The sequence below is a fragment of the Artibeus jamaicensis genome, unplaced genomic scaffold, assembly GCF_021234435.1.
Source record: "Artibeus jamaicensis isolate MK-2021 breed Jamaican fruit bat unplaced genomic scaffold, CSHL_Jam_final scaffold_3307, whole genome shotgun sequence".
Taxonomy (NCBI): Eukaryota; Metazoa; Chordata; class Mammalia; order Chiroptera; family Phyllostomidae; genus Artibeus; species Artibeus jamaicensis.
The window spans coordinates 3,018,386-3,045,617 of NW_026522040.1; the positions used below are offsets into that span (position 1 = coordinate 3,018,386).

The window sequence follows — 27,232 nt, forward strand, 5'->3', positions numbered from 1 at the left end:
TCCTTTTTTAATTTGTGACTCTTGCCAAGGCCATGGAAACTGCGGACAAAGGGTAAGTTCAAGGGCGATCGGTACCTGTAGAAGAGGGCGCTGCACCCCTAGCACCTTCATGGTGTCGGCGTTGGCCAGGATCTTCAAGGGGTCCGACGTCTTCGTGACTCCTTCAATCTCCTTGTTGATCTCCGCCAAGACTTGATGGAGGAAGATGTTTTTGATGTACACGGTGAGGAACTCCCGGAGAGGACACTGTTTGGCTGGGCCAAGCCCCAAGGCGTGCTCGACTTCCTGAATGAATCTGGAAGGCAGACGGGAACATGGTTATTAAATGTATCAGAGAATCAGTTGGACTGATGCGGCAGAACCGACGCGGGGTTCTCCGGACGCTGGCCGTTGCCGTGGAGAGACACAGGGAGTTCCCAGGATTCTCAGCGAGAGCAGACCCTCACTCTACAACATTCGTCCGCTAACACACCTAACTCTAATAGTCAGCTCTCTGACTATTACTTTTAACATTTATTTTTTTTAATACAAATTGTTTTACTCATATAGTAGAAATAGGATAAAATAGAAGACAACTTCTAGACCAGGGTCTAAAAAGGAAATGCGCCCAATATTTTTATAATGCAAGAAGTAAATAAGAATGTAAGAAGCAAAGGAAAGTGTGACGAAAGTAACACAGTTACTACTAGAAGCACACGCCCGAACACCACGCACTTCTCACTGAGATCTTTGTACGTGTGCATGGAAATGTTGAGAAAGAGAGAAGGAACACAGGATATGCTTCTAATCCGTGATGATCTGTGACTTGGGGGGCTGTAAAAAGAGAACAGAAGGGGAGGTTGGGGCAAAGCAGGACCGCAGCCTTATCTGTAAGGACCTGTTTCCTTTATTAAAAACACTTAAAGTGTATCCAGAGGAACGGTGATGACCAGCAAAGCTCGGAGGTGTCTGTCATGTTATTCTTCATAGGTTTCTGTGCTGGCAGTTCATGCTTTGCATGTTTCTGATATCTACAAACTGAAGCTACTTACAGTTTAGCTAATAATATTTGCCCTCCAAAACCCACATTCAAATTACCGTGTGTTAACGGTAAGTAATGGCATAAAGTATAAACTTTGAGGCTAGCTCTTCAGTTCAGAAATCTGTACGTGAGTAACTGCTGCTCATTGTGATCAATGATCAATCGCGTCACTGCTGTCCAAGTGCACGGGTGACGGATGCCGGCACATCCGTTCTTCAGCTCCTGTACAGACAGCAGGGCATGTGGTGCATTCCCTCATCTCCCAGTGATAAGCTCGTGTGGTATTTCACACGGGATAATTAAATGAGGGAATTGGCAAAAAAGATAAAAGTACAGAAGAAAACTAAAAGTGGGAAGGGTGGGCATGAAGCTTGAATCCAAAGTAAATGGATTTACAGAAGAAACAGAGGACCATGGGACTGTCGACGCCAGCCCCACTTGCGAGGCAGATGCAGCCAGAGTGAAGGTGAACCTGACCTCAATACAGAGGAAGGTGTTACGGCAAAAGGGAGGAAGACGGCCCAGGGAAAGGATGCCGGTGAAAAATTTCACATTATAAGAACTCTTTGACATATTTCATGACACTGAAAATCAAAGGACAAAATACTGGCAGTTGCTCCAAACTTTGAAGAAGGCAGGACATTCCAGCGAAGGCACAGAAAAGATGCTCACAGCGTGTGGTACAGCATCCGACCCAAAGAAGGTGCGAGCATTGTTCAAACTGCTCTCCATACGCTCTAAACAAAGAAATCAAGCACTTCAGGCCTCCGTGTTTCTAATGCCACAGTGGACTAGGTATATTAGGAGTTTTAGTCTTCACAGCAGTGTACATTTGTAACAGTAAGAGAGTTTTTGATGTGTTGACAAAAGTTTTGAAGTCCTGAAACAGTTGTGCTTTTCCCCACTGATTAAGATGGCGTTGCCTGGTAATTTTTCAAAGTTCCACAATGTTATGCAAAGCCAGGGCTGCCTGGTGCTTTAAAATTTTCTCCAAAAAGGTCGAAGGAAAATGAATTAAAGGCAACAAAATGAATGGCTATCTGAGAAGATCTATTTGCAACTTGTATCACAGATGACAGCTAGGAAAAAATAAATTTGTAGAAAAATGACCACAGGATATAAAAAGTTTACAGTAAAGAAATACAATGGCCATTTAACATAAGAAAATACTCTTAACTTCATTCATGATGAGGGAAATGGGAAATTAATTATAGCGAGATGCCATTTTTTATATCCATGCACTGTCCGAATTCCAAAAGTGTGAAACACACTTTGTTGGCCTACGTGTGGGCGGGCGAAGAGGCCTCCCCTATATTGTCCATGGGAGTGGGGAAAAGTGACCGTCCAGAAAGGCAAGGCGGCGCTACCACTCCCAATGACAGACGCGTCTCCCTCTGACCCAGACACCTGGCTTCTGGGAAAGTTTTCTGACGGCCATATGTGAACATGATTACTTAGGTCCGTACAGAGTTATTTTAATGGCAAAAGACTGGAAACAACTCAAAAAATCCACCAACGACGGAGTCGTCAACTGAGCCGCGGCGTGTCTCCACACTGGAATACCACGCAGCAACCCGGCCCTCCAAACGGGGAAGCTCTCACGCCACTAACTCAGAAAGACCTCCAGGACATACTGCTAGGTGAGGGGGAAAAGCAAGGTGCAAATCAGTTTGTATTCATTACACTGACTTTGGTGTAAGAACCACAGATCCTCAGGGGTTTATTTTATTATAAAGACACCTAGGGAAGACTCATAAAAAACAAAAACCGGGTACCTGCCGGAAGCCAGGATGGGGGTGGGGTCTGGAACAGGCGTGGGAAGAAGTCTTTTCAGTTATTCCCTTTTTTGACTCATTTGATTAAAAGCACATGAACATATTAGCTACTCAAATAAAATTACATTACAGAATATAAAAATCGCTACTCAAAATCAAATTAGAAAATACAAAAATCAAATACAAAGACTATGTTTGATAAATTGCTTTCTGATTGGGCCACATTTAAAGTGTGGTGTGCAAATGCTCCTTAAGTTTAGCTGTTTAGCCTTATAAAGAGTCTCCTTCACTGAATAAATAAATAAATGAATTAATCGTGGTTCATCTTGTACGTCACCAGTTAAACACTCCTTAGCCCCTGGGGGTGTGGCGGGCAGAGGGAGCAAGTGCATTTAGGATAATCATAACAAAAACGTCACCCAAAGAGTGCGGGGCAAAGTAGAAATTGGGAAGTGATGAGAAACACAATGAGGCCCCTTTTTTGCTTTTAAGATTTTATTTACTTACTTTTAGATAGAGCGGATGGGAGCGAGAAAGAAGAGAGAAACATCAATGTGTGGTTGTTTCTTATGCACCCCAACAGGGACCTGGCCCGGACCCCAGGCATGTGTCCCGACTAGGAATCAAACCAGCAACCCTTTGGTTTGCAGGCCTGCGCTCAATCCACTGAGCCATACCAGCCAGGGCTTGAGTCTTCTTAAATGATGTTATCACCATGGAGAGAGAAATGAAAGCACCATCTAAAGCAAAATACAACAAATCTTCAAGAAGAGAGGGAATGAAAGAAGGTAGGTGAGGGCGATGAGGAAATAAAGGCAGACAGGTATCATGGCCATAACTGTAAGACCTCCAACTTCTACATCCTGCCGTGCTGAGCCCTCCTCACCTCATGGAACACTCTAGAGAAATCGCCCATCCAGGGGCACGCTGGGCTCCTTGGTCAGCTTTTGAAAGAGAACCAGTTATTTATTTGCTGATGAGTAAATACATTTTATTATTTTTTAATATTATAGGCATCAATCATCAGATTGCCTCTTTATTATTTCCAATGGGACTTAAGAGGATTTTCTGAGAAGTACATATTACATTTTCAAAATCTTTAACATTAGAACAAAATTTTTAGTAGTTAACCTGCTCCTAAACAGTGACAGAAGGCTCTAAATTACCCTCATTTTCTCTCTTGTTTTGTCCTAGCCCCTTATTTGCCTTTGGTGTCTCTGAAATATGAAACCGCTGGGAGCCCCACTGATGCTGAAGGATTTCTTTCAAGCACAAACCCTTTGTCCCTTAAAGCACATACATCAGTCTCAAACGACATCTCCAGGTTGGTGCTGTCTTCTCTAACTCGAGGGGACCCATTCAACATGTTTCCAAATCTGCCTTCAGAGCCGTGAGGGCCCTTGCTGTGCAGAAAGTGCGAGACACAGGGGAGACAGTGAGAGAAGAATCAGAGCTGTCTTATCCACCTTGCTTTTTCACTCTAGTCAAAAATGGGTAGCAATTACATTAAAGAGGCAAACTGCTCTTTCTCGGGCGGGAAGGACACAGAATAAGTCCTCCCTAGGCAGCCAGGAGGAGGTAAACCAGACTCCTGGTCCCCGCGAGGAGGAATACTTCAGGGAGGCTTGGGTGGGCAGGCGCAGAATTGAGAGTCGGTATTTCTGAGCCCGAATCTTGACTGTATGGTCTTGGGCAGGTTACTCAGCCTCTCTTAACGTTACCTTTGTATTCTGTAGAGCGGACACAACAACACACAGGATGTCTCTGATGACTAAATGAAGAAGGAAAAGTTAAGCACCCAGTGGAGCGGTGGGCACACAGTAACTGCTAAGGAAACCGTAGCTAATGCTATTTGTGTAACTGACCAAAGCCCCACGTGGCCAGGGGCCAAGTATAAACCACCCAGGCTGTATCCTCAGTGCGTGGTACAGGCCGGCACATAGTAGGCTCTCATGAAGTATCTGATGTAGAAAGTTGTAAAAAAAAATAATTAACAGATCCTTTCACTTCAATCCATAGTTCCTGGAAGTGAGGCATGTCCTTGCTGACAAGTAGTGTCCTTTTCCCAAGAATTTGGACTGGAGGTTCATATAAACATTTTTTTTTAAAGAATGAAAGAAGAATCGTCCCTTACATCTACCAGCCGCCCCCCCCCCCAACGTTAGCAAGTCGCCTCGCACTGAAAGGGCACCCAGCAGTCCCTGCTGACACTCCGACACTCCGCATTGTTTTTTGCTCTCACGGTTCAGCTGTTTCACGCTGCTTTACATCCTGCCCTTTCGCAGAGCGCTGGCGCGGCATGCATCCCCTCGTGCTAATGGGCGAGACGTTATTAAACCAAAACGTCAATTAGGAAGCACTGATGCTGCCTCCTGGTTTCATATATAGATAATCCTACAGTGAACATCTTCATTTTGTTTCTGTAGAATTATTTCCCACACGTTACCGGGAGTAGTTCGTTCCTCATCATTTTTCATGGGCAAGTCTGTCTTTGATTTCCCCGAGATTCCCAGAGCCTACCGCCTGGCTCCTTTCACTTATCAAGTACTTTAAACACGGCCCGTTGAATGGGAGGCTGGAGAGAATCAGGGTGGAGAGGAGGCACATCAAAAAGCCCAGCTTTTCCACCAGGGCTCCCAATCTGCTCTAGGGAAGGAAGCAAGCGCTGCATTTTTAACAGTGAAAAGAATCTCATTAGGAAAGAAAACGCTTCACTTCGAAGTGAAGATGAGCACAGATGGAACCCTGTCAAACGGGGATCATCTCATCTCCTGAAGTGCTCCACCCGAGGGGCTTCCTCTCTGTGTAAGTGGTGCAAAGACCAGCACGAAGCCCAGGTACAGATACGGGGGAGAGGGGGCCAGGGAGGCGCAGAGGAAAGGATCCACAGAGTGCCGTACACAGAGCAGCCAATTATGGGGTTTGGAGGAATCTTAATCAGGTCCGCCTCCTAAACCCAAGGCTGTGAAGCAGGATAAACCAAGAAACAAATGAGTGTAGGCCACGGGTTCTCACCGCACTTGGACCTCTAAAGCATGGATCTTGCTTCCGATATTCTAATAACGCTACTTGTAAATATTTAACCCAAGGTTTTCTTTTCAGAATATCATCAACCAGGGGGCCTCGTAAAATACACACACAAGGAATACTAACATTTAAAATTTACTCTTTTCTTTTTCATCTTCACTGGAAGATATGTTTATTGATTTTAGAGCAAGAGGGAGACAGAGACAGAGAGAGAAAGAGAGAGAGAGAGAGAGAGAGAATGTGTTGATGTGAGAGAGAAACATCAGTTGGTTGCCTCCTGGATGTGTCTTAATGGGGAATTGAACCTGTAATCCAGGTATGTGCCCTGACCAGACAGAACCTGAAACCTTTTGGTGTATAAGGACAACACTCCAACCCACTGAACCACCCTGCCGGGGCTACTCTTTCTAATACAGGTATGTACGTATCTTTTGGAAATGCATACATGAGCGCACTCCATATTTAACCAGAATTTTCAAAGCTTTTATCTTGACTTGATTTCTATCCGGAGAAGTTAGAAACTATGAGAATTTCATACCAGCTCCCCCAGCCCTTGCTTAACCCAGCCTCTCCATCACAACTGCTCTTTCACTGTGAAGCCCTATCTCTTCTATGTCATCTTGGCCAGGAATTGGAGCTGCTACCAGCTGGAAACAGCCTTGAACACACAGGCCCTTCATTGCAGTTTAGAAGCTGCAATGATCTTTACTCATCTGAATAAAAATGGTGGTGCATAGTAAACATGTGTTTCTTATGGTCACACCCTAATGACTTTTTTCATTTCTATGGGTAACACTGTTATTTATGGGACAAACCAATATCCTGTGCCTTCTTAACACCACAGAGGAGAACACAGCACCGCTTCTCTGGCATCCTTGCCCAAAACACATAATTTGAATACAATCACGGGGATATATCATCTTTCCGTAAAATCCAAATACAAAATTAATGGTGCAAATTTCAGGAAAATCAAATTCATGATTCTGGCTTTTGGAGCACAACAAATTTGTTCACGTCTCTCCCACGAACAGCGTGTCAGCGTTTACTGCTAATTATGTTTTTAATGTATACATTTGTACCTAATCTATAGTAGACAACATACAACATTTTAATTCCTTTCACTCTGATACTTGCTGAATTTGTCATGTTATCACACATGCTTTGGCGGTGGAGGCTGAATAACACACAGAAAACATTCACCTGAAAGGCGTGGGGAGCTTTCTCCTCATCACCCGCATTAAACCAGCAGGGGGCGTGAGATTTATGCCTCCGACACTCTCCGTGACGTGGGTCTCTCAGCATATGGGGTCCACTCACCTCCGACCCGGCACTGAGTCTGCAGAGAGGGGCCAGGCTGACTTCCACGGAGCAGCTCCGAGTCTCTCCTACTGCACAATGGCTTTAAAGACATGTTGGGAAATCTGAGCTGCCTTCGTCCCTTCATGGTAGCCCCAGGTTCCTAGGTGAGGAGTTGCACGATACTTACAGGCCTGCAGAAGCTCTGCTGGACGAGTCAAGTACATTCCAGGTTAAGGCCCCACGCCCGTCACACTGTGCAGCTCTCCACTGTCACATTTAAAACACACACCTTCCCTAATGTCACATGACACAGAGACGCACGAATGTATACATCAAAAACTTAGTTGGCAATAATGCCGATGCACTGTTCACGAGGGAGACGTGCATGGATTCTTGTACTACAAGAGAGAGAAATCAAAAGTTGCATTTTCTGAAATTTGCACCTCTGATTGTGTGTTGTTTTACGGAGACAGTGCAAAGAGCAGCAGTAACTGCAACCCTCTAGCACGAATGACACGTGAATTCGAAAGAGAAAACAAAGCTCCATGTCCCCTGGGATCCGGGGAACAGAAACAGTCTCTCGGACACAGAAAGAACGAAACACTGAGCGCCAAGGGCGGCGCTTCCCTGGGACGCGTGGGCCCGTGGGCCCAGACCCCAGGCGGTGCTGGTCACACTACGAGATCAGTGCTGCTGATCAGTGCTGCCGCTGACACGCTCCGCACCTCCCTCTGCGGGGAAGGAAGGGTAGACCTTTATGCGCAGACTCAAAATCCCTGCCACGCCTGACTTAGATGGAAAAAAATCAACCTGCAGTGCATAATAGAAGTTGCTGCCGAACATGAGCCCATCCTCGCACTAAGAACTGTCAGTTGTACTCAGGGAAATGGGTCTTTGGAATCCAACCCAAGTGGTGGCTGGAAACGACTCGGGGTGCAGAAAGAGGCCACCCAGCAGGGACGGCTGCTTTAAGACATACTTCCTACCCAGCTACTCTCGGACACGGCATCGAAGGCAGAGAGCAAACTAAAGCAACTTGGGCGGAAGGAAAGCAGCCTGAGGAGTGGACTGGAGAGCTAGCCAACCTGCTTGGATTATCTGACTCAAAAACGATCACTGAGACTCATTCAGAAGCATCAGCAACAGGCATATTTAGGTCCATTTATCAGTGAAACATGAAAACTGAAGAAAAATCCATAAAGGTTAATGCGCATTTGAAGCGCATTTGCAGCGCATTTGCCTCTTAATGTCTGGGAGTAAGTCACTGGCACATCTGGAAGAGGCTCCCGCGACAGTCTGTAATTGTTCACGGTGAAGGTTAACTGCTGTCTGGGCCTTCGGTATATAAAGATTTGCTGGGTAAAAGTGCATAGTAAGCTCATCATGGCGGAGCCCAATCATGTCCTCAACCCATAACCCTAGGAGACAATTTACTGAACTAACAAAATAAAAAAAAGGTTTGGGTGCTCTTGTTTGTAATGAGTGAAACTCAGGCCTAGGACTACAGGATAAAAGAGGGAAGAGTCATTAAGGAAAGAGAGTAAAGAATATCGCCCATGAAATTTGAACTCTGCAGTTTGTAAGCAAATTTAACCGGGAAAAAAAAATCTCATGATGAGTTTATTGCAAGTGGTTCTGACTCCGGGTAAGGGCTCCCTCCAGACAGAAAAGCACTTTAGGTAAAATAAACTAAGCCTCTTGAAAATGACAGCTGTTTAATTTTTTAATCACATGAGTTGGAAATTGACATAACTCAAGATCTAATCCTTAATATCAAGCCATCTTTATGAACCAAAAATGCACACGAATAAATAAATAAGGATTATGGATCTGAGACTCAGACAAAAGGATAATCCTCCTTTTCCAACAGGCCTGGGATTCCGTTTTCACTCTTTGCATTCATCTTATTTAAAGTAAAGGAACCTCTCCTCTCTATTATTGTTCTAAAAGAGAAGGCTGTCAGGAAAATTTTCAAGAAAAATTGTAACTTACAAAATGTCTATCATATTACCTCACACTTCTATGTAATGCATCGAAGAGACTTTCTTTTAGACGTTCCACGTTTGTTCGGCCTTCAGATATTCCAATGCAGGGCATGGGACAACCTGGTAGATCTCCTACCTGTTACTACGTCAGTAGGGGCTGGACTCAGAACTGCTCACATTCATCGAGCTCTTGCCGTGCGTGTCCCGACTGAAGAGCTTTATAGGGATGATTTTATGCAAGTCTCACACTAACTCTGTGAGGCCTGTGCGATTACTATCTGCATTTTACGTATGCTGAAACGGAGCAAGTGAAAACAACATTAATAGCTGCCAGTTGCACTACTTACAATATGCCAGCACTATTTTAAGTAATCACCATGCTTTGCCTCACTGATTCCTCACAACACTGTGAAGTACAAGACTCCCTGCCCCCACTCTTCGTTGAATTTATTTGAGTGACGCTGGTTAACAAAGTTACCCAGGTTTCAGGTGCGCAGTTCCACAACCCATCATTTGTGCTGTGTGTTCCCCACCCCAGGTCAGGTCTCCGCCCACCACCATTCATTCCCCTATACCCTCCTCCCCCTCCTCCCCTCAGCAGTCACCACACGGTTGCCTGTGCCCATGAGTTTTCTCTCTTTTTTCTTTTGTGCTCAACCCCGTCATCCACCAGCCGCCCCTCTACCCCCACTGACAGCTGTCGGCCTGCTCGCTCTCTATGGGTATGTCTCTATTTTGCTTGTTAGTTCAGTTTGTTCATCAGATTCCACATATGAGTGAGATCATATGGTATTTGTCTTTCTCTGGCTGGCTTATTTCACTGAGCATAATGCCCTCCAGGTCCATCCATGCTGTTGCAGAGAGTACGTTTTCCTTCTTCTTTATAGCCAAGTAGTATTCCATCGTGTAAATGTACCACGTTTTTTTAATCCACTCATCTACTGATACACACTTGGGCTGCTTCCACAGAGGAATCCGACAAGAGGATACAATCCTTGTAAACATTTATGCACCTAACACACAGGCACCTACACATGTGAGGCAAATCTTGACGGACATAAAGAGACTGACAGAAATACAGTCATAGTTGGGGACTTCAACACTCCATCGACACTGACCTTCCGGACAGAAAATCCACAAGAAAATGGTGGCTTTATATGACACACTAGATCAGATGTATTTAATTGATAACGTTAGAGTATTTCATCCCAAAGTAATGGAATATACATTCTTTTCAAGTGCACATGGAACGTTTCCTAGGAGAGACCACATGATAGGACACAAAACAAGTCTCAATAAATTGAAGGCTGCAATTCTATCAACATCTTCTCTGAGCATAACGGTACGAAACTTGAAATCAATCACAAGAAAAAAAAACGGAAACACACACAATGACACCAAGACTAAGTAACATGTTACTAAGCAATGAGTGGGTTAACGATGAGATCAAGGAAGACATCAAAAGATACCATGAAACAAATGAAAATGAGAACACAACCCCAAATCTGTGGGACACAGCAAAAGCAGTCCTACGGGGAAATGCATAGCATTACAGGCCTATCTCAAGAAACAGGAAAAATCTCAAATAATCTAACTTTACACTTAAAGGAACTTGAAAAAGAACAGCAAAGCCCAGAGTGAGTAGAAGGACTTTTCTAATCACAGAAGACATGAAGTCACACAAAGGTTAAGTTCTTTCCCAAGGTCACAGAGCTACTAAGTGACTGGGCCAAAGTGTGAACTTGGGCAGTTCAGCTGCAGAGGCCACGCTGCAATGTCCTGTTCTAACACTGCTGCCGGCCAAATGTTCGCTCTTTGGGTTAGGACTCTCAAGGCGGCTGGTAAGGAGCAGGACAACCAACAGAAGTCCACGTGGAAAGTCCTGATGTAGTAGAACCTTATGTGGACTGAGAGGGCCATCATATTGCTAAATACAAAATATGTGAACATACAAGACTGAATTATTTCTCTTGAAATACAGTAAGTCTTATCTAATGCCCTGACTTCTTTCCCCAAGCTCCTGTCCTGCATTTTTAATTGCTTGTTAGACACTTTCATCTAAGTCTCGATGACTGAAACTGTGCCTAAATGGAGCTCTTCCCAGCCGCCCTCCCACTATCATTTCGGTGGTCTCCGATGATGCCCATTTTTGTACCATCCTCATTGCACTTACCCAGGCTTAAACTTGAAAATCTTCCCTTTCTTCTCCTACTCAGCCTTGCCATTCATTGAGAAGCTAGAGACATTCTCACTGTATTTTCTATGCACGTGTGTTTGCTCACTGTCCATCCTCTCATTTATGTGGGCTGTATTTATGGAGCGTCTCCCTTCTGCCATGTGCCGTTTTGGGCGGAAGCACCCACAGGGAAAGGCTCATGCCCCGGGGACTGTGGTCACACAGCACACGCCACGAGGTGCCACCTCCACTGGCTCACGCTGGAGCCTGGGCGGCAGGCATCTCTGGGGCTCCGTCGGGAACTTCCAGCACCACAGTGCAGGCTTTTATCAGATGAGATGATGTGGATGTGTGTGCAGAGCGTAATTTAAGATAATTCCTTTCCTAAAATATTTATTTCTCTAAAATAACCTGTTTGTTCCACCTTTAGTCCCTTCCTCCTTCCATTCACCTGACACGTAGCCATTATTGAATATATTAAGCCCACTAAGGCGTAGAGTATGTAACTACTTGCCCTATTCTTGTTGCCAGGCCTTTGCTCATGCTGGTTGACTTCCCTAGAACATTCTCCCCAAACTTGGCTTTGCCCATAGTTGCTTTCTCCAGGAAAGCAGTTTAGGCCGAATGCCCTTTCACTCTGCCCCTGCCTCCCCCCAGGCCCCCAGAAGGTTCCTGACACGGTGCATTTCCTGCTCATCTGTAAACTTTTTGAGGAGAGGGAATGTGCCTTGTTCCTCAGACAGTGGTACAGTGGTAGGTAGGAGGTATCAAGAAATAAGTCCAACATATTTCCATTTAGCCAGTCAGCAAACTTTGCTTTCTGTGTACTCCCTGCATTAAAATAAAACATACCATGTATCTGCTCACATCTCTGCGGTCTCCTTATAATCCAGGTGTTTCCTAAACTGTGGTAATTAAAGCTGGAGTGGAGGCTTGGAAACTGTCATTTTCATCGGAACCTTCCTTCAAGGGCCCATTCAAAGCCCTCATCAAGTTCTCCCGGGCCTCTGTAAACGCCCCTACAAGTTTGAGCCTTTGTAAGTCTGAACTGCTTGACTTCTTTACATGGCACGAGCCACCACCCCCCCCTCCCCCGGGCCAGCTATGGTTGTCTGCATCTCTCAGGGAGCATTTAGCACGTGTCAAGTACGGCAGACACAGTTAATGATGCTCTAATAAATGAAAATATTATGTTTCAACCACAGATTATTTAGGCTTGTCTCGAAGGGCCAGTGCTTTTAAAAGGGTTACACTGCACAATTATTTTAAAGCTATGTTTTAGAGAATAAACACGGCTGGCTAAACAAAGTGAAAAACAAAGAGAGAGTGAAAGAAGTAAAGAAAAGACTGAGTGAAATGATGCAAGCACTGTGTTAAATGCATCAACAAGGCGTTTTTCGGTGACCGATTAGTGAATCAAAACCCATTCACCTCCCTGGTGATGTGAAATTTAGTGAATGTGGCCCAAGCCGAATATTTCTTGGGCATCAGTGATGGGAGTCACAGACTGGGGGAAGTTCATATGTCAAAAACAAGAACTGTGAGCCTGCTAGGAGCAAATTACAGTATTTTTTTGGAGGAGACAGGCTGGCCAGTGGGTTCTCTCCTTCACTGTTCCTCAACAGCACAGATTTCATTACACGTAATGAATGAATGCCTTGGAAAACAGTTTGAATTATCTCTAATGAGCCTATTTGGCAGCTAACCTTGTTTCCGAACTTAGCTTATAATTGTGTCTTATTCCAGGCTTATGTTCATTGTCACTTGGTTAACTACACGCTGAATGCACAGCACTCTAAGGAAAAGTACCCGGAAGATGGCAAGAGACTGCCTCGTCCGCAGTTGTGACACAAGCGAGTCACGGACATTTCTGGTGCCCTGAACTTTTCTTCAATCGCCTTTATTCACATACTTGATCACTTCAATTAAGCCGTGATAATCTTCTCACATCACCATTGGTTCCATTCTCTCCCCCCACATCCAATACTTTCCCAGACCAATATCTATAATTATCTTGCAACAATATTCACAAAGTTATTTCTATAATGGCTCAAAGTTCTCCTCAAATTTACCTCCCACAGAGCTCTTTCCTATTGGAAGGAGATGATGGGCTTTCCGGAGTGGCGTGCCGGGCCGCCTGCGGTCACAGCGCCCTCTCAGGGTTGCCACGAGACCGGATGGGCTGTGGTGACGTCCACTTCATTTGGCATGTGAACAAAGTGGGGCTGCTTTAACCCACTGCAGCTGGATTCGCCTATTACTGTCCTGCTTGCCTTCCAGGGGCCTCACGGTCGCTTCCTACTTTGTAGTTAGTTTCATAAACAGGTCTACTTACCACATAGGAAGACTTTATCATTCTTACCATTCTATTTAATTCACATTTTCGTGTGAACTTCCAGTGACAGAGTGCACGGTGACAGAAGGAGACGTGACTTCGGGAGGTGGGCACGCGGTGCAATATACAGACCATGTACCATAAAAATGTGCACTTGAAACCTATATCATCTTATTAACCCATGTCACCCCAATACATTTAATTAAAAGTAATAAAATAAATCATGGGGATGTAATGGACAGCATAGGGAATACGGTCAACAACACGATAATAATCTTGCATGGTGAAAAAAACCATGCTAACTCATCTGAACAACAGAAAAATGTAATTGTATATGGAATAATATGAAAAATAAAGCCTCCTATCTGATTACTTGTAGGTGAGTATCTGTCAGTTGGACAGGCATTGCATTGATGGAATATATAATATTTTCAAACAAAAACTAGGTTCCATACAGAAGTTTCTGTTACAGTGTAGGCGGTTCCCACAGAACTGACACTCCTCAGCATTACGTTGCACACAACACCAGAGACATGCAGAGTGACTGCCCAGGGGCTGGAGTCGGCTCCGGGAGCATTACACTCGGGCTGATGGTCCCTGCCAAGTGCAGCTGAACATGCAAGACAGAAAAAGCCTGCAGAAGGTATTCAAACATGGAAAAAAAGTTCAGTGTAAGCCCTGGTTTCATCTAAGAAACGTCTCCTGTTTCCAAAGCAATGGGGAAAAAAATGCAAGGAGTAAGTGCTTTTTCACAGCATCAATGTGAAGTACATCTTAATGGACAAATTATTCTAGGAAACCCTGTCTCACAGGAAACTTGTGAAAAGGTTGCAGCCCATCGGACTGAAAGCCAGTTCCTCTGACAGTTTATTTTCAACATGGCAGCAGACGTAAAGGTGTCCTTTACTATGAGGGCAACCCCGAAACCTAACCGCCCCCGGGTATGACGGCCGCAGGCCAAGAGTTAGTTCTGCACTCAGCATTTATGTATTCAGATGGTTGCCGTGTGCATTCGTGTTCATTAACACCTTCACGTGCTTTTATGTCTTTTCCCAAATGCGTACTTTGTGTGGCAGCTATAGTATAACAAGCTCCTTTTGGGCAGAAGGTATTTATTGTATTTCCTCTTCTTTTAAAACAATCATTTACCCAAGATCCCACCCAGCAATAATCTGAAACGTGACAGTAAACCTCCCAAGCATCTAACTAATTAATGAAGCCAAGTAGGGATGCCAAGTCCAATGTGTCAGGTGGATAAACGATGATCTCTCATAAGTATAGTGCATGTTAGCCTTCATAAAGGACTTCCATATTCTTGAACTTCACTCTGCTTTGGGGGCGGCTCGACAGATTGGCTTTCTACCAATGAAGAAACTGCAGTCGGGACGAGATAAGCACCTGAATGAACGTCACATGGCTAGAAAGTTTTAAGCCTGTATCTTGAACCTCAACCCAGGTACTAATTAGTTCGCCATTCTTTCTTCTATACCAAATTCTCAAAAGGGCAAAGCCCATCTGCACTGGGACTCACGATAAAGTGAAGTGTGTGGCCACCAGTTCCATAACTGGAGAGCACTTTTCCATGTGCTCATTTCCAAAAATGGATAAGGAGCATTTTTCACAACTGAGGTTTAGATATTTTGTTAGTTCTGGAAACACTGGCTAAGTCGGACGCATACAGCTGTGTTGGGAAAAAGAGTGGGCAGAATGCCCGTGTGAAAAGGAGCCACTACCGCTGGTGTGTTCTGTTCCATGTCGAAGGACTCCAGCCTGACCATCACGCCCCACGTGGGCCAGCAGCTGGGAGAGACTGGAGCTTTCTGAGACTCGGTCGCAACATGAGGCCAAGCAGAAAAATCTCCACCTTCTGCCCTGTGGCTCGGTGCTCTGTTCTTCAATGGCAAAAATGAAAGAGCAATTGCACTATGCGGACTTCTCTTTAAACCAGTTGGCCACTCCTCTTAATAGCACAATTACCCCGCTAATGGTATTAAACTTGGTTTAACTAGGGGATTACTTCAGAGCACAGGCCCCGATTGAGCCCCATCCCCGCAGGACCCATCCTTCTGTAGACACACCCAGCATTTATTATTTGCCTTAGCGAAAGCCAGGCATCCACCTTGGGTCTGCACAGTTGTGAAAATCACAGGGGCTTTTGTTTACACTGAAAAAGAGCTCCATTTAGTCAACCTGAATCTTCCTGATACCTAATGAAATATTTATTAATGAGTATCAGCACAGCAAGCCAGGAAGTTTTATTTGCATTCATTTGAACCATAAATAATTGAAGGTAGATTTCATTCCTTAAGTCGTGGTTTCCCCCCCCAAAAAATCCTCAATAGCATGCTGGGAAAAAAAAGAGATCATTAGTGAAGTAAAATGCATTGAATGTTGATGGTGGTAGATGTTTTGCATACCCTTGAACTACATGGATTATTTCTCAAGAATAATTCATCATCCTGGGATACAGTCACCTCAGGGGAGGTGACAGGATGAGACACTGATAATTTTTTACTTCTGTTGGTCAGGATTACAGGGCCTGTATCTGTGCCATTCGTCAGGTTGAACCAAAAGTCAGCCCTCAGCAGCTCATCCATTTATTCACTCACTGACTCAACATTTCGTGTGCTCGCTGCGTGACAGGATCCACTAGATCGCAAGTTTGAAAAACGGACGAAACATGGAACTCGCTCTTTAAAGAGCTCAGGCTGAAGCAATTCTGAGTCCAAAACATAATTCACACCCTATTGGCGGTTATGAAGTTAGAGGGTTGCCATCAGCATTGAGAAAGACAGTGGAGTGGGGAGGACTGCGTGGGATATAAAATAGCAGAGGGTATTGCATCTATTAATGGTAAATGCCGATTTTGGTCATCTTTATTTAAAAAATTTTTTAAAGATTTTTATTTATTTATCTATAGAGGGGAAGGGAAGGAGAGAGGGGGAGAAATATCAATGTATGGTTGCCCCTCGTGCGTCCCTGCTGGGAACTGGCCTGCAACCCAGGCATGTGCCCTGACTGGGAATCAAACCTCCATCTTTTGGTTCACAGACCTGTGCTCAATCCACTGAGCTACACCAGCCAGAGCTTTGTTTTATATATGTGAATATATATGTGGTCTGTGTGCATACATACATACTTACTTGGAGAGGAGTTTACATACAGGTAGGTATATACACCAGATCTTGGTGAAAATATAATTTTTACTGTGAAAAAAATGTATGGAAGCCACCGATCCAAGGGAAAAGTATTTAGGAGTTATACTCTGGACAGCCCAACAGACTAAAGGTGCAGAGCACTCTGCGGTTTGCTTGCACACACCGCCCCCCCCACGTGACAGACTGCAGGCTCTCTGGGGGCAGGGCCTGTCAGCTTCTTCACTGCATGCCCCCCAGTGCCTGGCATGGCATGTTAGGAGAAGGTCAGTGCAAACTGCCTGCATGAGGGGGTAAGTTACGTCGACTCTGAAAAGAGCCACGATGTAAACCAGACACCTTCGGGCTGTGCTTAGCTGAGCGTGTGCACAGAAAACATACGCTCGTGTGCTGTTGGCCAGTGTTACTGGTCATTTATGTTGTGCCTTCTCTACTAGTGACAATTAGAGCTGGCTTCGTCTCCGCAGTCTCTAATCAATTCACAGCCTTGAGCCTGTACCTTGAGAAAGGATTCAGAAATTACAAGCCATATTGCTGCCAAGACAAATGGTGTCTCTTATTAGCTGGGTCTGCAGTGGTGCAGGGGAGAGAAATGGCCTATTGATTATTCATGAGGGCCAGTCCAACATAACCAACGGGAGGACGCAGGCAGGAGGGAAAGCTAGGAAATAACATCTAGCTCACGGCCAATAAAAAGAAAATCATTTCCAAATACAGTCCATGCCTCTCATCTCATTGCTCCCCTTGGAAATGAGCACAGGAATACACAGCATCGCTAAGAGAGCAACCAGTACAGTCAAAGAGAGAGAGAGAGAGCCACCGTCACGCCCTCTAATCACCGGCCCTTGGTGCAGTCAAGTACCTGGTGGGTGTCTGCCACGCATGCTGTGGCTCTTGGTCAGTTGTCATTTCATTTATTTTTTAAAATTTGTATTTATTGTCTGGGGGGGGACATTGATTTGTTGTTTCTTTTATTTATGTATTCATTGTTAATTCTTGTATGTGCCCTGACTGGGGATTGAACCTGCAACCTGGGTGCTTTGGGATGACAATCCAACCAATTGAACAACTTGGCGAAAGCCAGAAAAATTCTTTTTTTTTTTTAATTTGAAAAAAGAGATGATCTTAATCAACTTTGACCACAGGCTGAACCATTCTACCCCCAGGGTAATTCATGTAAGTGAGCACACTGGACAAGACACAGCACGAGATGACCTTCGAACCTTTCTATCCTGGTTTCTGACTTGAGACGTCATGTGTGCCTGACGCTCTGTAGTACTGTTACTAGAGAAGAGAAGGTGTCTGCCTGTTGGGTCTCCGCATTGAGAAAAATAAAGCTTTGATGAAATGTTAACACTGTCAGTTACTTGGGTCGCCTGAACCTTAAAGTCAAATGACCAGGTCATGTCCATGATATGCTCCTATAAAGGATCTTCTTTTTCTCTACTGTCTCGAAGACTTTTTAAAGTTTGGCAATACAAGAGAGAAAACCGTATCACCAGAGGGCTGAAAATTTAATGCAGGGATATCATTTAATGATATGACTATCACTTAATATGGTCTATGTGGAAAACAAAAGGGATGTTGTTATTAAAACGAAATAGCAAAACTTGTATTCTTGCAGCTGTGACTCTGCCACATGGAGCACCATGAAGAGAACCAAAGTGATTATTTTAGGTTTTGATAGGGAGAAAGGAGACCCCTTACTTGCTTGGTCAGTTAGTTCTCTAGGAGAAGGCATTGACAGAAAAATGCTGAAGGAGTCAAAGTAATCAGAAACTGAATCATGGAAGGATATATTCATTTCCAAATGCACAGGCTATAAACCCATCTACCTACTTAAACATGATTTTCGAGAATCCAACAGGGATGAAAAGTAAATAATAATAGCGTCTCAAATGTGTCGTCAGCATTTGGGAGGCACGTCCTCACTCACTACCTAATTTACTGCCACCGACCTGTTATAGAGCCGTGTTGGCACTGTCACCTGGGGAAGCAATGTATTTGGCGACACGTAGAAATGTAGAGAGGAAGGAAAAATACAGGATGATTGAATGGATGAAGGGATGGGCAATAAACTGCATTCCAAAAAGCTACAGCCAGCTGGCTTACTAATTTCTTGGTATTTAACCTGCTCTTTTGAATGTGCATTATTCCCTTGAACTTGCTTCTGTGAGACCAAGGAAAGTAAAAAAGGCAACAAAATCTTCTCCTAACAAGTCTCCTCTTGATGGCTGGTCTGGAGTTCTGCTCCATCCCTCCATCCTGGATTACTGCAGCTGCCTCTGCACTGGTCCGCCCCATTCCCGCTTCCCCATCCCGCTGCGTTTCACCACCAGATCAATCTACCTTACAGAGGTCCTTCACAGTGATAGGCTGTTTTTCAAAAACCTTCCCTGGCTTCTTCTCCTAGCACATGAATCTAAAGTCCTCTCTCTGGTTCTCAGGGCCCTCCTATATAATCTAGCCCCATTCCTTTCTGACATCTCTGTAGGACGCTCCTTTGCTTGTTATTTTGCAAGCACCCAAGAGTATTCCTGCCCTGGACCTTTCACATACGTTTTCCCACTCACTCAATTCACAGCCCGTATTTCACGCAGATGATGATGAAACACGGGCTGAGACAGGCAGGCATTCCATTTGCCATCCTGCGTAAGGGAATGTGTCCCAGGTGGGCAGGACAGGGAGACACAAACCCAGGCCCCACGGTCAGACTTGGCTCCTGGCTGCCTCTCGTGGCATCAGCAGCTAGCTGAGTACGACTGCGTATGACTGTGTAATCTAATATTTTTAAATATATATGTCTTTTCAGCAATACAATGCCTGTTAGGCACAAGGTGAATATCTCTTTTGTAGATGACAGAGGGAAAATCTGTAGGAAAACCTAGCCCCATTGTATTTACTGTGTGGAGAGAACAGTTCATATCCATCTAACTAGTGAAGTGATTTTCCCAGGTAATCACAATGCCATTCGGTTTTCACCATGGGTACGGGCGTCGATTCTAACACCCATATGTGACTGGACCTTTCTGATACAGCCCTGCCTCAGTTTTACCTGGCTTTTAATAGCTCAGCCTCAGGCCTGCTGCCTCTCCCTCTCCTCCTAGCTTTCACAGTCCAAGGAACGCAACTATGCGTTCACACCTCACCTCTCACGGTCCTCTGTTACACCTCATGCAACCACCTCTTGCCAGCTGTATTTTCATTTATCTGAGTAGGGAGACTCTGCTTTCATATTCTTCTGTAGTTCCCACGGCTCCTACTTGCATTAAGAATTCCTGGTATGTTCTTCTGGACGACGTGGTGTGCGGAGGAGAGCCGGGGGGACAGAGGGGCCAGTCAGACCGGCCTGGGCTGGGCTCTCACGAATGTTTAACTGCAGGGCTCCGCTGACCCCAGGCCCTTCACCTACTAAACGGGTGAGCAGTGCCTCCCCTGGGGGGTTACTGGAGGGTTGGCAGAGATGGATATATTGCACTAATGCCCTGTAGTCACCTAATGTACCCAAGCGAAGTGCCTGACATTCAGAAACTCTCATCATACGGTAGGGAATACTCCTAGGACTTAATTCAGTCATTCATTTGTAAATGTGCCCACCAAATAAATGAGGGAGTACTTATTTCATAAAAGTTCTGTCCCCACTGGGTCTCTTTAAGTAGGAATGCCTTTGAAACTTTCACTGACTGAGTTTCACGTGGATCTCTGGAGCCCACTTGGAACTTTCTGACAACATCTTGTGTCTATGTATTGTTTAGAGTTGAACCACCCTTTCGTACATATTATCAGTCCTTCCTAAGCAGCAAACAAGAAATGACGGGGACCTTTATCGGGCACAAAACCTGGCAGTCACAGGTGTGTTGGTGGCAACACTGACGAAATACTCGAAATGTACTCCAGGCTTGTAAAAGTGCTGGTCCCTCTGTCTGTCCATCCGTCAGGGCCGCTCTTCCTCCAGACAGCCACACCACTCACCTTCTGACGGTGTTCTGGAAGGCATGCAGTCTAAAGGCAGTTTCCCAGCTACTCTCTATCTCCACTAATTGCCTCTTTTCTTTGTAGATTTTATCGGAATCTGATACCAAACATATTTACTTCTTATTTGCTTGTTTTCTCTTTGGCCCATGAGGGCGGGGACTCAGGCTGGATGGCAGCTGAATACCCAGAACTTAGAAGAGTATGGAACACACCGCGGGAGCTCCAGACAACCCTGCGGGACGGCTGCTAGTGCTTTCCGAGAACATCAAGGCCCAGAAACTCGGGAGGTTGTTCTGAAGCGGAGACTCGCTGAAGCGATCCGTGAATGAACGGAGCCCACGCCTTTGCGAGTTCTCCCCATCAGCCCATCCCTCCCATGTGCCCCCGACCTCCAGGGGTGCCAGGCAATTAAACTGAAATCTGGGAAAGGACAGAGGTGCTTAGGTAACTTGGTGAGACCTTGTCACCTTTATTTCATGCCCATTGTTTGATGATCATAGCGGAAAGTCAGAAAAGAATACTAGAATCTAATAATATCGTTTGGGCAGAATAGCTTACATTTTAAAAAAAAAAACTTATCACCAGTAGCACATTCTTGCATGTTCAAATCCTGCAGCTCTCAATCTGGCCCCCTGCAAAAAGTAACATATGCTAACAATAAATCTTTAAAATGGCTCTATTAATAGAGTGGCTGCGGTGACAGTTTTATAAATGGGCCCCATCTTTATGCAAACTGTGTTTTATTAGATTGCATTATAGTGATTTGTAATAAGAACACAGAGATGAATTCTGCAAGAAGGAACTCCAAACACTCCTCAGCCAGTCGCGGTGGCAAAGCCCGTGAACTCGCTGCAGCGGGCTCTGTGCATTTCGGGAACAACAGCCATCATCGGATTAGCTTTGCTACAGTTGTCTGCTTCTCGGCCTGCTTTTCCCAATCAGATAATAACAGTCTAATAACTGGCTTTGTGTCTGTCAATCCAATTACTTCCTACTTCGGATGTGCTGATACTCCATTAAACCGGCAGACAGATGGCAGGGGCTTTCATTACCCTCCGACTGGATAATTAGCTTCCTGGGCACAGGACGGGGGAAGGCGCCCGTCTATGCAGTCAGGTGTCTAGCACGTAAAACCAAAGATGGAGATCACTAAAAACAATCGCGTGAGCTTCCTGTTAGGTCCACTCCAGGCCCGTAACAGGCACAGCCATCCACTTTAGCCTCTGTCAGCTCTGGGGCCTTCTGGGGCAGTCTTCCTCAAGAGGGGGGCCCTCTGGCCGAGTTTCCACTAGAGCCTCCTCCCCCCGCGTAAGTCTGACGGGCACCCACTCAGGAAAACCACGGCCTCAGTCTGGGATCCACTGAATGATGTCATCTTGGGAAAGCAGATCTGTTCTTTCATCTGGCATGGTCGCCGCTCATGAAGAAATTAAAGGAGCACAACCCCCCCACTGAAATAAGCTGCCGATGGAGAATGTCAAGCAGAATTTAACCTTAAAATTTTAGGCTAGAGGACTGGATGCCTATAGTAAACTAAAAATACAATCACAGATTTTTTTTTTAAATCCTCACCCAAGGACATGTTTTTTTTTTAAGTTGATTTTAGAGACACAGACATCGATTTGAGAGAGAAACATCATGCCCAACTGGGGATCGAACCCGCAACCTGGGCATGTGCCCTGACCCTGTGCCCGGATCTGCAACCTTTAGGTGTGTGGGGTGACACTCCAACCAACTGAGCCACCTGGCCAGGCCGATTGTAAGAATTTTAGTGAAGGCATCTCACACATCGCCACAGGATGCTTACCAACAATTCAGAAGAATTTAAACGAAAGCACCATCATATCCATGCTCTCCCCTCTGCCGCAATGCCCAGCATTTCACAGGTGTTCTATAAATTCTCCATAAAGCGACTTACAGGTGTTTTTAAGAAGTCATTAATAACCATAACAATAACTTTTGAACAGAAAAAATTGTGATCTAGCCGGTGAAATGAATGTCTCCAGAGACGAGAGTTTACTTCTAAGAACCTCCAAGTTGACCGAGACCCCTTTCCACTCCTCTGCTCTCCCTGAGTAGCTCTGTCACAAACGCCTCAAACCACGGTCCAGTTTGAATGAGACCCTGGCATCTTGTGCTTTCATTGGTTCGGAACCTGAGGACTGACAAAGGCAAATTAATATGGAGGCAGCGTGGTGTCGCGGAACGACTACGACTTGGGTGTTGCAAGACCCTGGCCACCCTATTTGCCGCCGTGGAGCCTGGGCCTCGGTCTCCTCGCTCAGTGTGACCTCAGGGACCCTCAGAGGAGTAGGCATGGCCCTGTCTTCATGATTCAGTGTGGGGGGCCGCCCCGGATCTGGCCTTTCCTCATTGCTAAGAGTAATCCCCTCAGGGCCCTACTCTGAGGGGATTAGTCTTAAGGAAATGAATATTCATTTCCAAAGGCCACTAAAACTAATAAACTCCCAGCTGCAGGGAACAGAGGGTCAACGTACTAAAACGGCACTAAAAGCCAGGAGACAGAAGTGTATTGAACCACTCAGGCAGACAACTTTATAGCCCTTTAATGAGGATTATATTTTTTCATGGTTGTGGTTAAAGGAAAAGCAGGCCCATTAAACCATTGTTTTCCCTTTTCTCAGTGTCCTCATTCCTTATTTATTGTGGGCAATGGTTACATTCAACAATAGTTATATATGAACTTGCCTGTGTAATACTTGGCTTTTTTCTAAGTTCTCTGGACATTTAAGAAAGCACTCACAGTGAGCAGCTGCCTTGAACAACAGTGATTAGACTGCAGGACACTCGGTCAGTGGGGCCAGCGTGCCGCCGCTGAGGAAGGGACGGTGACCGGTGGCAGTTGCCCGAGGCACATCCAGGCTGTTATCAGCAGCTGGGACAGCTTCCGAAGAAACCAATAAATTGACAGAAGGAACACTTGGGCTGAAAAAACTCAAACCCGAATGAGCTGACTTGAAGATAGTGCCTCTCAGACGCTAAGAAATGGGAGAGCGTAGTAACTAAAGTTCAAAATCAGGACAGAAGTGATTTAATTCCGAGATTTTACAGACCCTGAAAATTAAGTAAGAATTACAAAGCAGAAGAGGCAGGCTGTGCTTCCAGGGTCACTCAGGAGGCCAGCAGGCACCAATGTCATCGGTACAGCTTGACTAGGGGTTGGCTGGCTGGCAATGGCTTTCTGACGTAATGCACCATTTAAAGTGGGAGAGAAGGGAGGGGGCAAAGCGGGGACAAAGGGTGGGGGAAGGGGACTTGACTTGGGCTGGTGAACACACAATACGATATACAGATGATGTTATAGAACTGAACACCTGGAACCTACATAATTTTACTAACCGACATCACCCCCAATAAATTAAATAAAAAGTAAAATGCCAGAAAGACACTTAGTCTACAACTCAGAAGATGAAAATACCACCCTAATTACTCAAGGCACTTGAATGTATGTGATACGGTGTCTTGGAAGAGTTTATCTTTCCAACTAGGAGTCAGGAACACTAGGAGCCTTGTGCGGGATTCGATGTTGATTCTAGAGAGTGGAAAGCAGGGTTGGAGAAACCCGGTCAGCAGCAAAACAATGGACAGGGTGTATGGAGAAAACGGCTTCCTTTGCCCAAGTTTCCTTGAATCAACTCTTCATTCAGTCTCCCTCTGTATCGGGAGAGACTAAGGAAGAAGAGACTCAGAAGAGGCAAGGGAAATATTTACACTGGTGTTAGAAGAGTAATGGAAAGCCTAAAGTGGTCTTGGAGCTGTATATTTGTAACCTGCTGTTCAACAGTTACGGGAGGTACCTGATACCTAACAGGGCGGGGGGTGGTCTCCTGAAATCTTGGAATGAGGTGGAGAGGCTCCCTGCTCCGGCTCCTCTGAGGGTTCTGCGGCCCCACTGCTCCTTATTGGCCAACAAAACACACTGCGCTTGCTTTCCTAACAGCCGACCCCGGAAAAGACCAGCCAACATCCCTGCCCTTCCCTCCTGCACCCGGCCTGCCAGGGCTCCCAAGGCAGGCCAGCCGCACTGGTTGGCTCTCTCTGTACCAACGAGCCTGCAAATCCACTCAGACAATCTACTGCTTCTGATACCTCGTCTCGAGAACTATAAACACATTTTATTTTATACATTTTTCCAGAGCATCAAAATTGTCTTAGTTCTTACAGATCCATTTTGGGATAAAAATGCATATTCTGTAAGCGCTCCATTTATGCCTTCTTCATAGCATAGTAATTTAGACTTTTGTTTCTCTGAACAATTTTCCTCTACAGCAGGGTTTTTTTTTTTCATTTTCCATATTCTGAAAAAATAAAATTGCCTTGGTTGTTAATAAAACAATCACTTTCTGTGGACACTGTGAGAAGTACTTTTTGGGGTGTTCTACATGCTAAAACATAATGGGCCGTTTAATTCTGATCTGAGTGGACGCAAATGTGAAAGCCCTAAAGAGGGCTTCCCAAACCATGGCCAGGACAGAAGGAATGGTGGCCGAGTCCCCAGACCAGGGGCCTCAGACCAGGGTCCTCAGTGTGGGATCTGTGAAGCAACCGCCTGATGCTGTTGCTTGCATGCATTTCTCCAGGGTCCATGTCTGTCTATAGTCTCAAAGGAGGCTGTAGCCTGCCCCTCCCCCAATTCCCTAAACCACAAAATTCCCCTAAGAAGAGTTTCACCTGCATGTGAGAAAAAAGTTCTATTCAGTTTTCACACGCCACCCAGGAGAATAAAAGCGAGAAGGCAAACGCAGAGGTAGGCTTTACCTAGAGCCATGAATGTTTGGTTTCTACACCTTAGACAATGTTTTTATTTCATAAAAATCAAACATATGAAGAAACCTGGTATGTTTTACAGGATACAGTTTGTGGTGAGAATACTGGACCAATAGTTCCGGATTCGGATTCCGATTCTGCCGCCACCTGCTGCTCGGCTTGGAGTAAGCTGATTCACTTCTCTGGACCCTAGTTCAAACTACTGTTGACAACAGTTTATATGTCAAGAGCTGACTTTACTAATTCACTCTCCCTGAGATCTTCGTTTTCGAAATGTTTTTACTAATCAAGTTGTGTTTATTAAACAATAATTGATTTCACCTTTAAAAAATTAATTCAAATTTATGCCAAAACAATCCCTGATCCGTTCCTCTACTCTTTGTCCAACCATCCAGCCGACAGACAGGTAAGTTCCTAGCAGGTGGGAGGCCCTATTCAGGGAGCTGAGGACACGTAAGTGAGCCAGGTCAACCCATCCTCTGCGTCTTTGGAGCCACACGGTGAGTTGATGTAACTCCAACCCAAATACAAACAGACCTCTGTGTAATTTTGCAGCCATATCATGAGTGCATCCATACTCATGAAGATCCTGAAAATAATGTGGGAAGCCAGCTTATCCCCAACTTCCCAGGCTTCTAGGAGCTGGGGCTCCTGGACTGAATGAGACCAGCTGTCAGACTCTGTATAGTTCTAAGACACGAATATCTCACCATTCCAAGTGGAAAGGATCCATAGCTCAAAACCAGTCCCTGATATCCAGCCCTAAAAAAGTTATACTTCAATGATTAAAATATTCCCACATCTTCCCTTATCTACATGAACATCTCCTTTCGCTGAGACCTAATTATGTCGACAGCTAAAGCAGATATTTACACTGATAACTCAATCGAGGTAATGTACATCTCCGTCCACCCTCCAGAGGGTTGAGTTTAAATGCCTTTTCTGATTCCCATCTTCTGAGTGAGTGTCATGCATGTGAGAGCTATGTGGCCGCCTGCCCGGGAAGGACTGTTGTTTCTTTGACAGGCGGGTTCCACAAGCCCTTGTCGCAGGTAGTGCGACCCACTCCCTGCAGGCCTGCATCTGGAAAGGCTTGTTTTGGGAAGCTGAAGAATATTTCAGTCATGCTCTCTCCCCTTCAGTTATGGGCCGCTCAAAAATCTTAAACAGGAGAATAAACCAGCTCTAGTGAGAGGGGACGAACCATATGAAGAATCTGCCTACTTATTTATTTCACATGGAATGTACATGGCCACACACAAACTAAGACCTGGAGGAACAGGGCTGACACGTGACCTTGTGATACAAGCAAATCGCCTCCTCGACTTTTCTATCGAGTGTGAAAGTTCTCTCACTCTGGTGCAACTGGAGGTGTTACTGTAATCACCCCCATGTTTTCGCATCATTTGTTTCCCCCTACTCAGTGCTTAGCAACACGTCAGTGCGCCCAGTGGGACGGGCAGGCGATCTCTGGTGGAGACATCTCTCAGACTTTTGCAGTGAAGATCAAGTCATCTGATTCATCTGGTTCCTTTCCCGTCTACATACTCATGACTGCATGCTCTGTTGCTCCTAAAAAGCGTGTCTCTCCTCCAGCTGGGGTAACTGCAGCTCACGCAGCAACCACCGATTCACTGACCACACTGCGGACTGTAATGCAGCTGCCTCTCGCTTCTGCTCGGAAGGTCAGGTGGTG

At 45.3% G+C, this 27,232-nt stretch overlaps 1 protein-coding gene across 1 annotated transcript in view; it reads right to left on the reverse strand.

Moving 5' to 3' along the window:
* The window catches only part of EXOC4 (exocyst complex component 4), a 678,192-nt gene that overhangs the window by 195,075 nt on the left and 455,885 nt on the right, over positions 1–27,232 (reverse strand). The window contains exon 11 of the mRNA XM_037165795.2: positions 76–295. Coding sequence (XP_037021690.2) covers positions 76–295 — 220 coding nt within the window. The remainder of the gene's footprint in view (positions 1–75; positions 296–27,232) is intronic.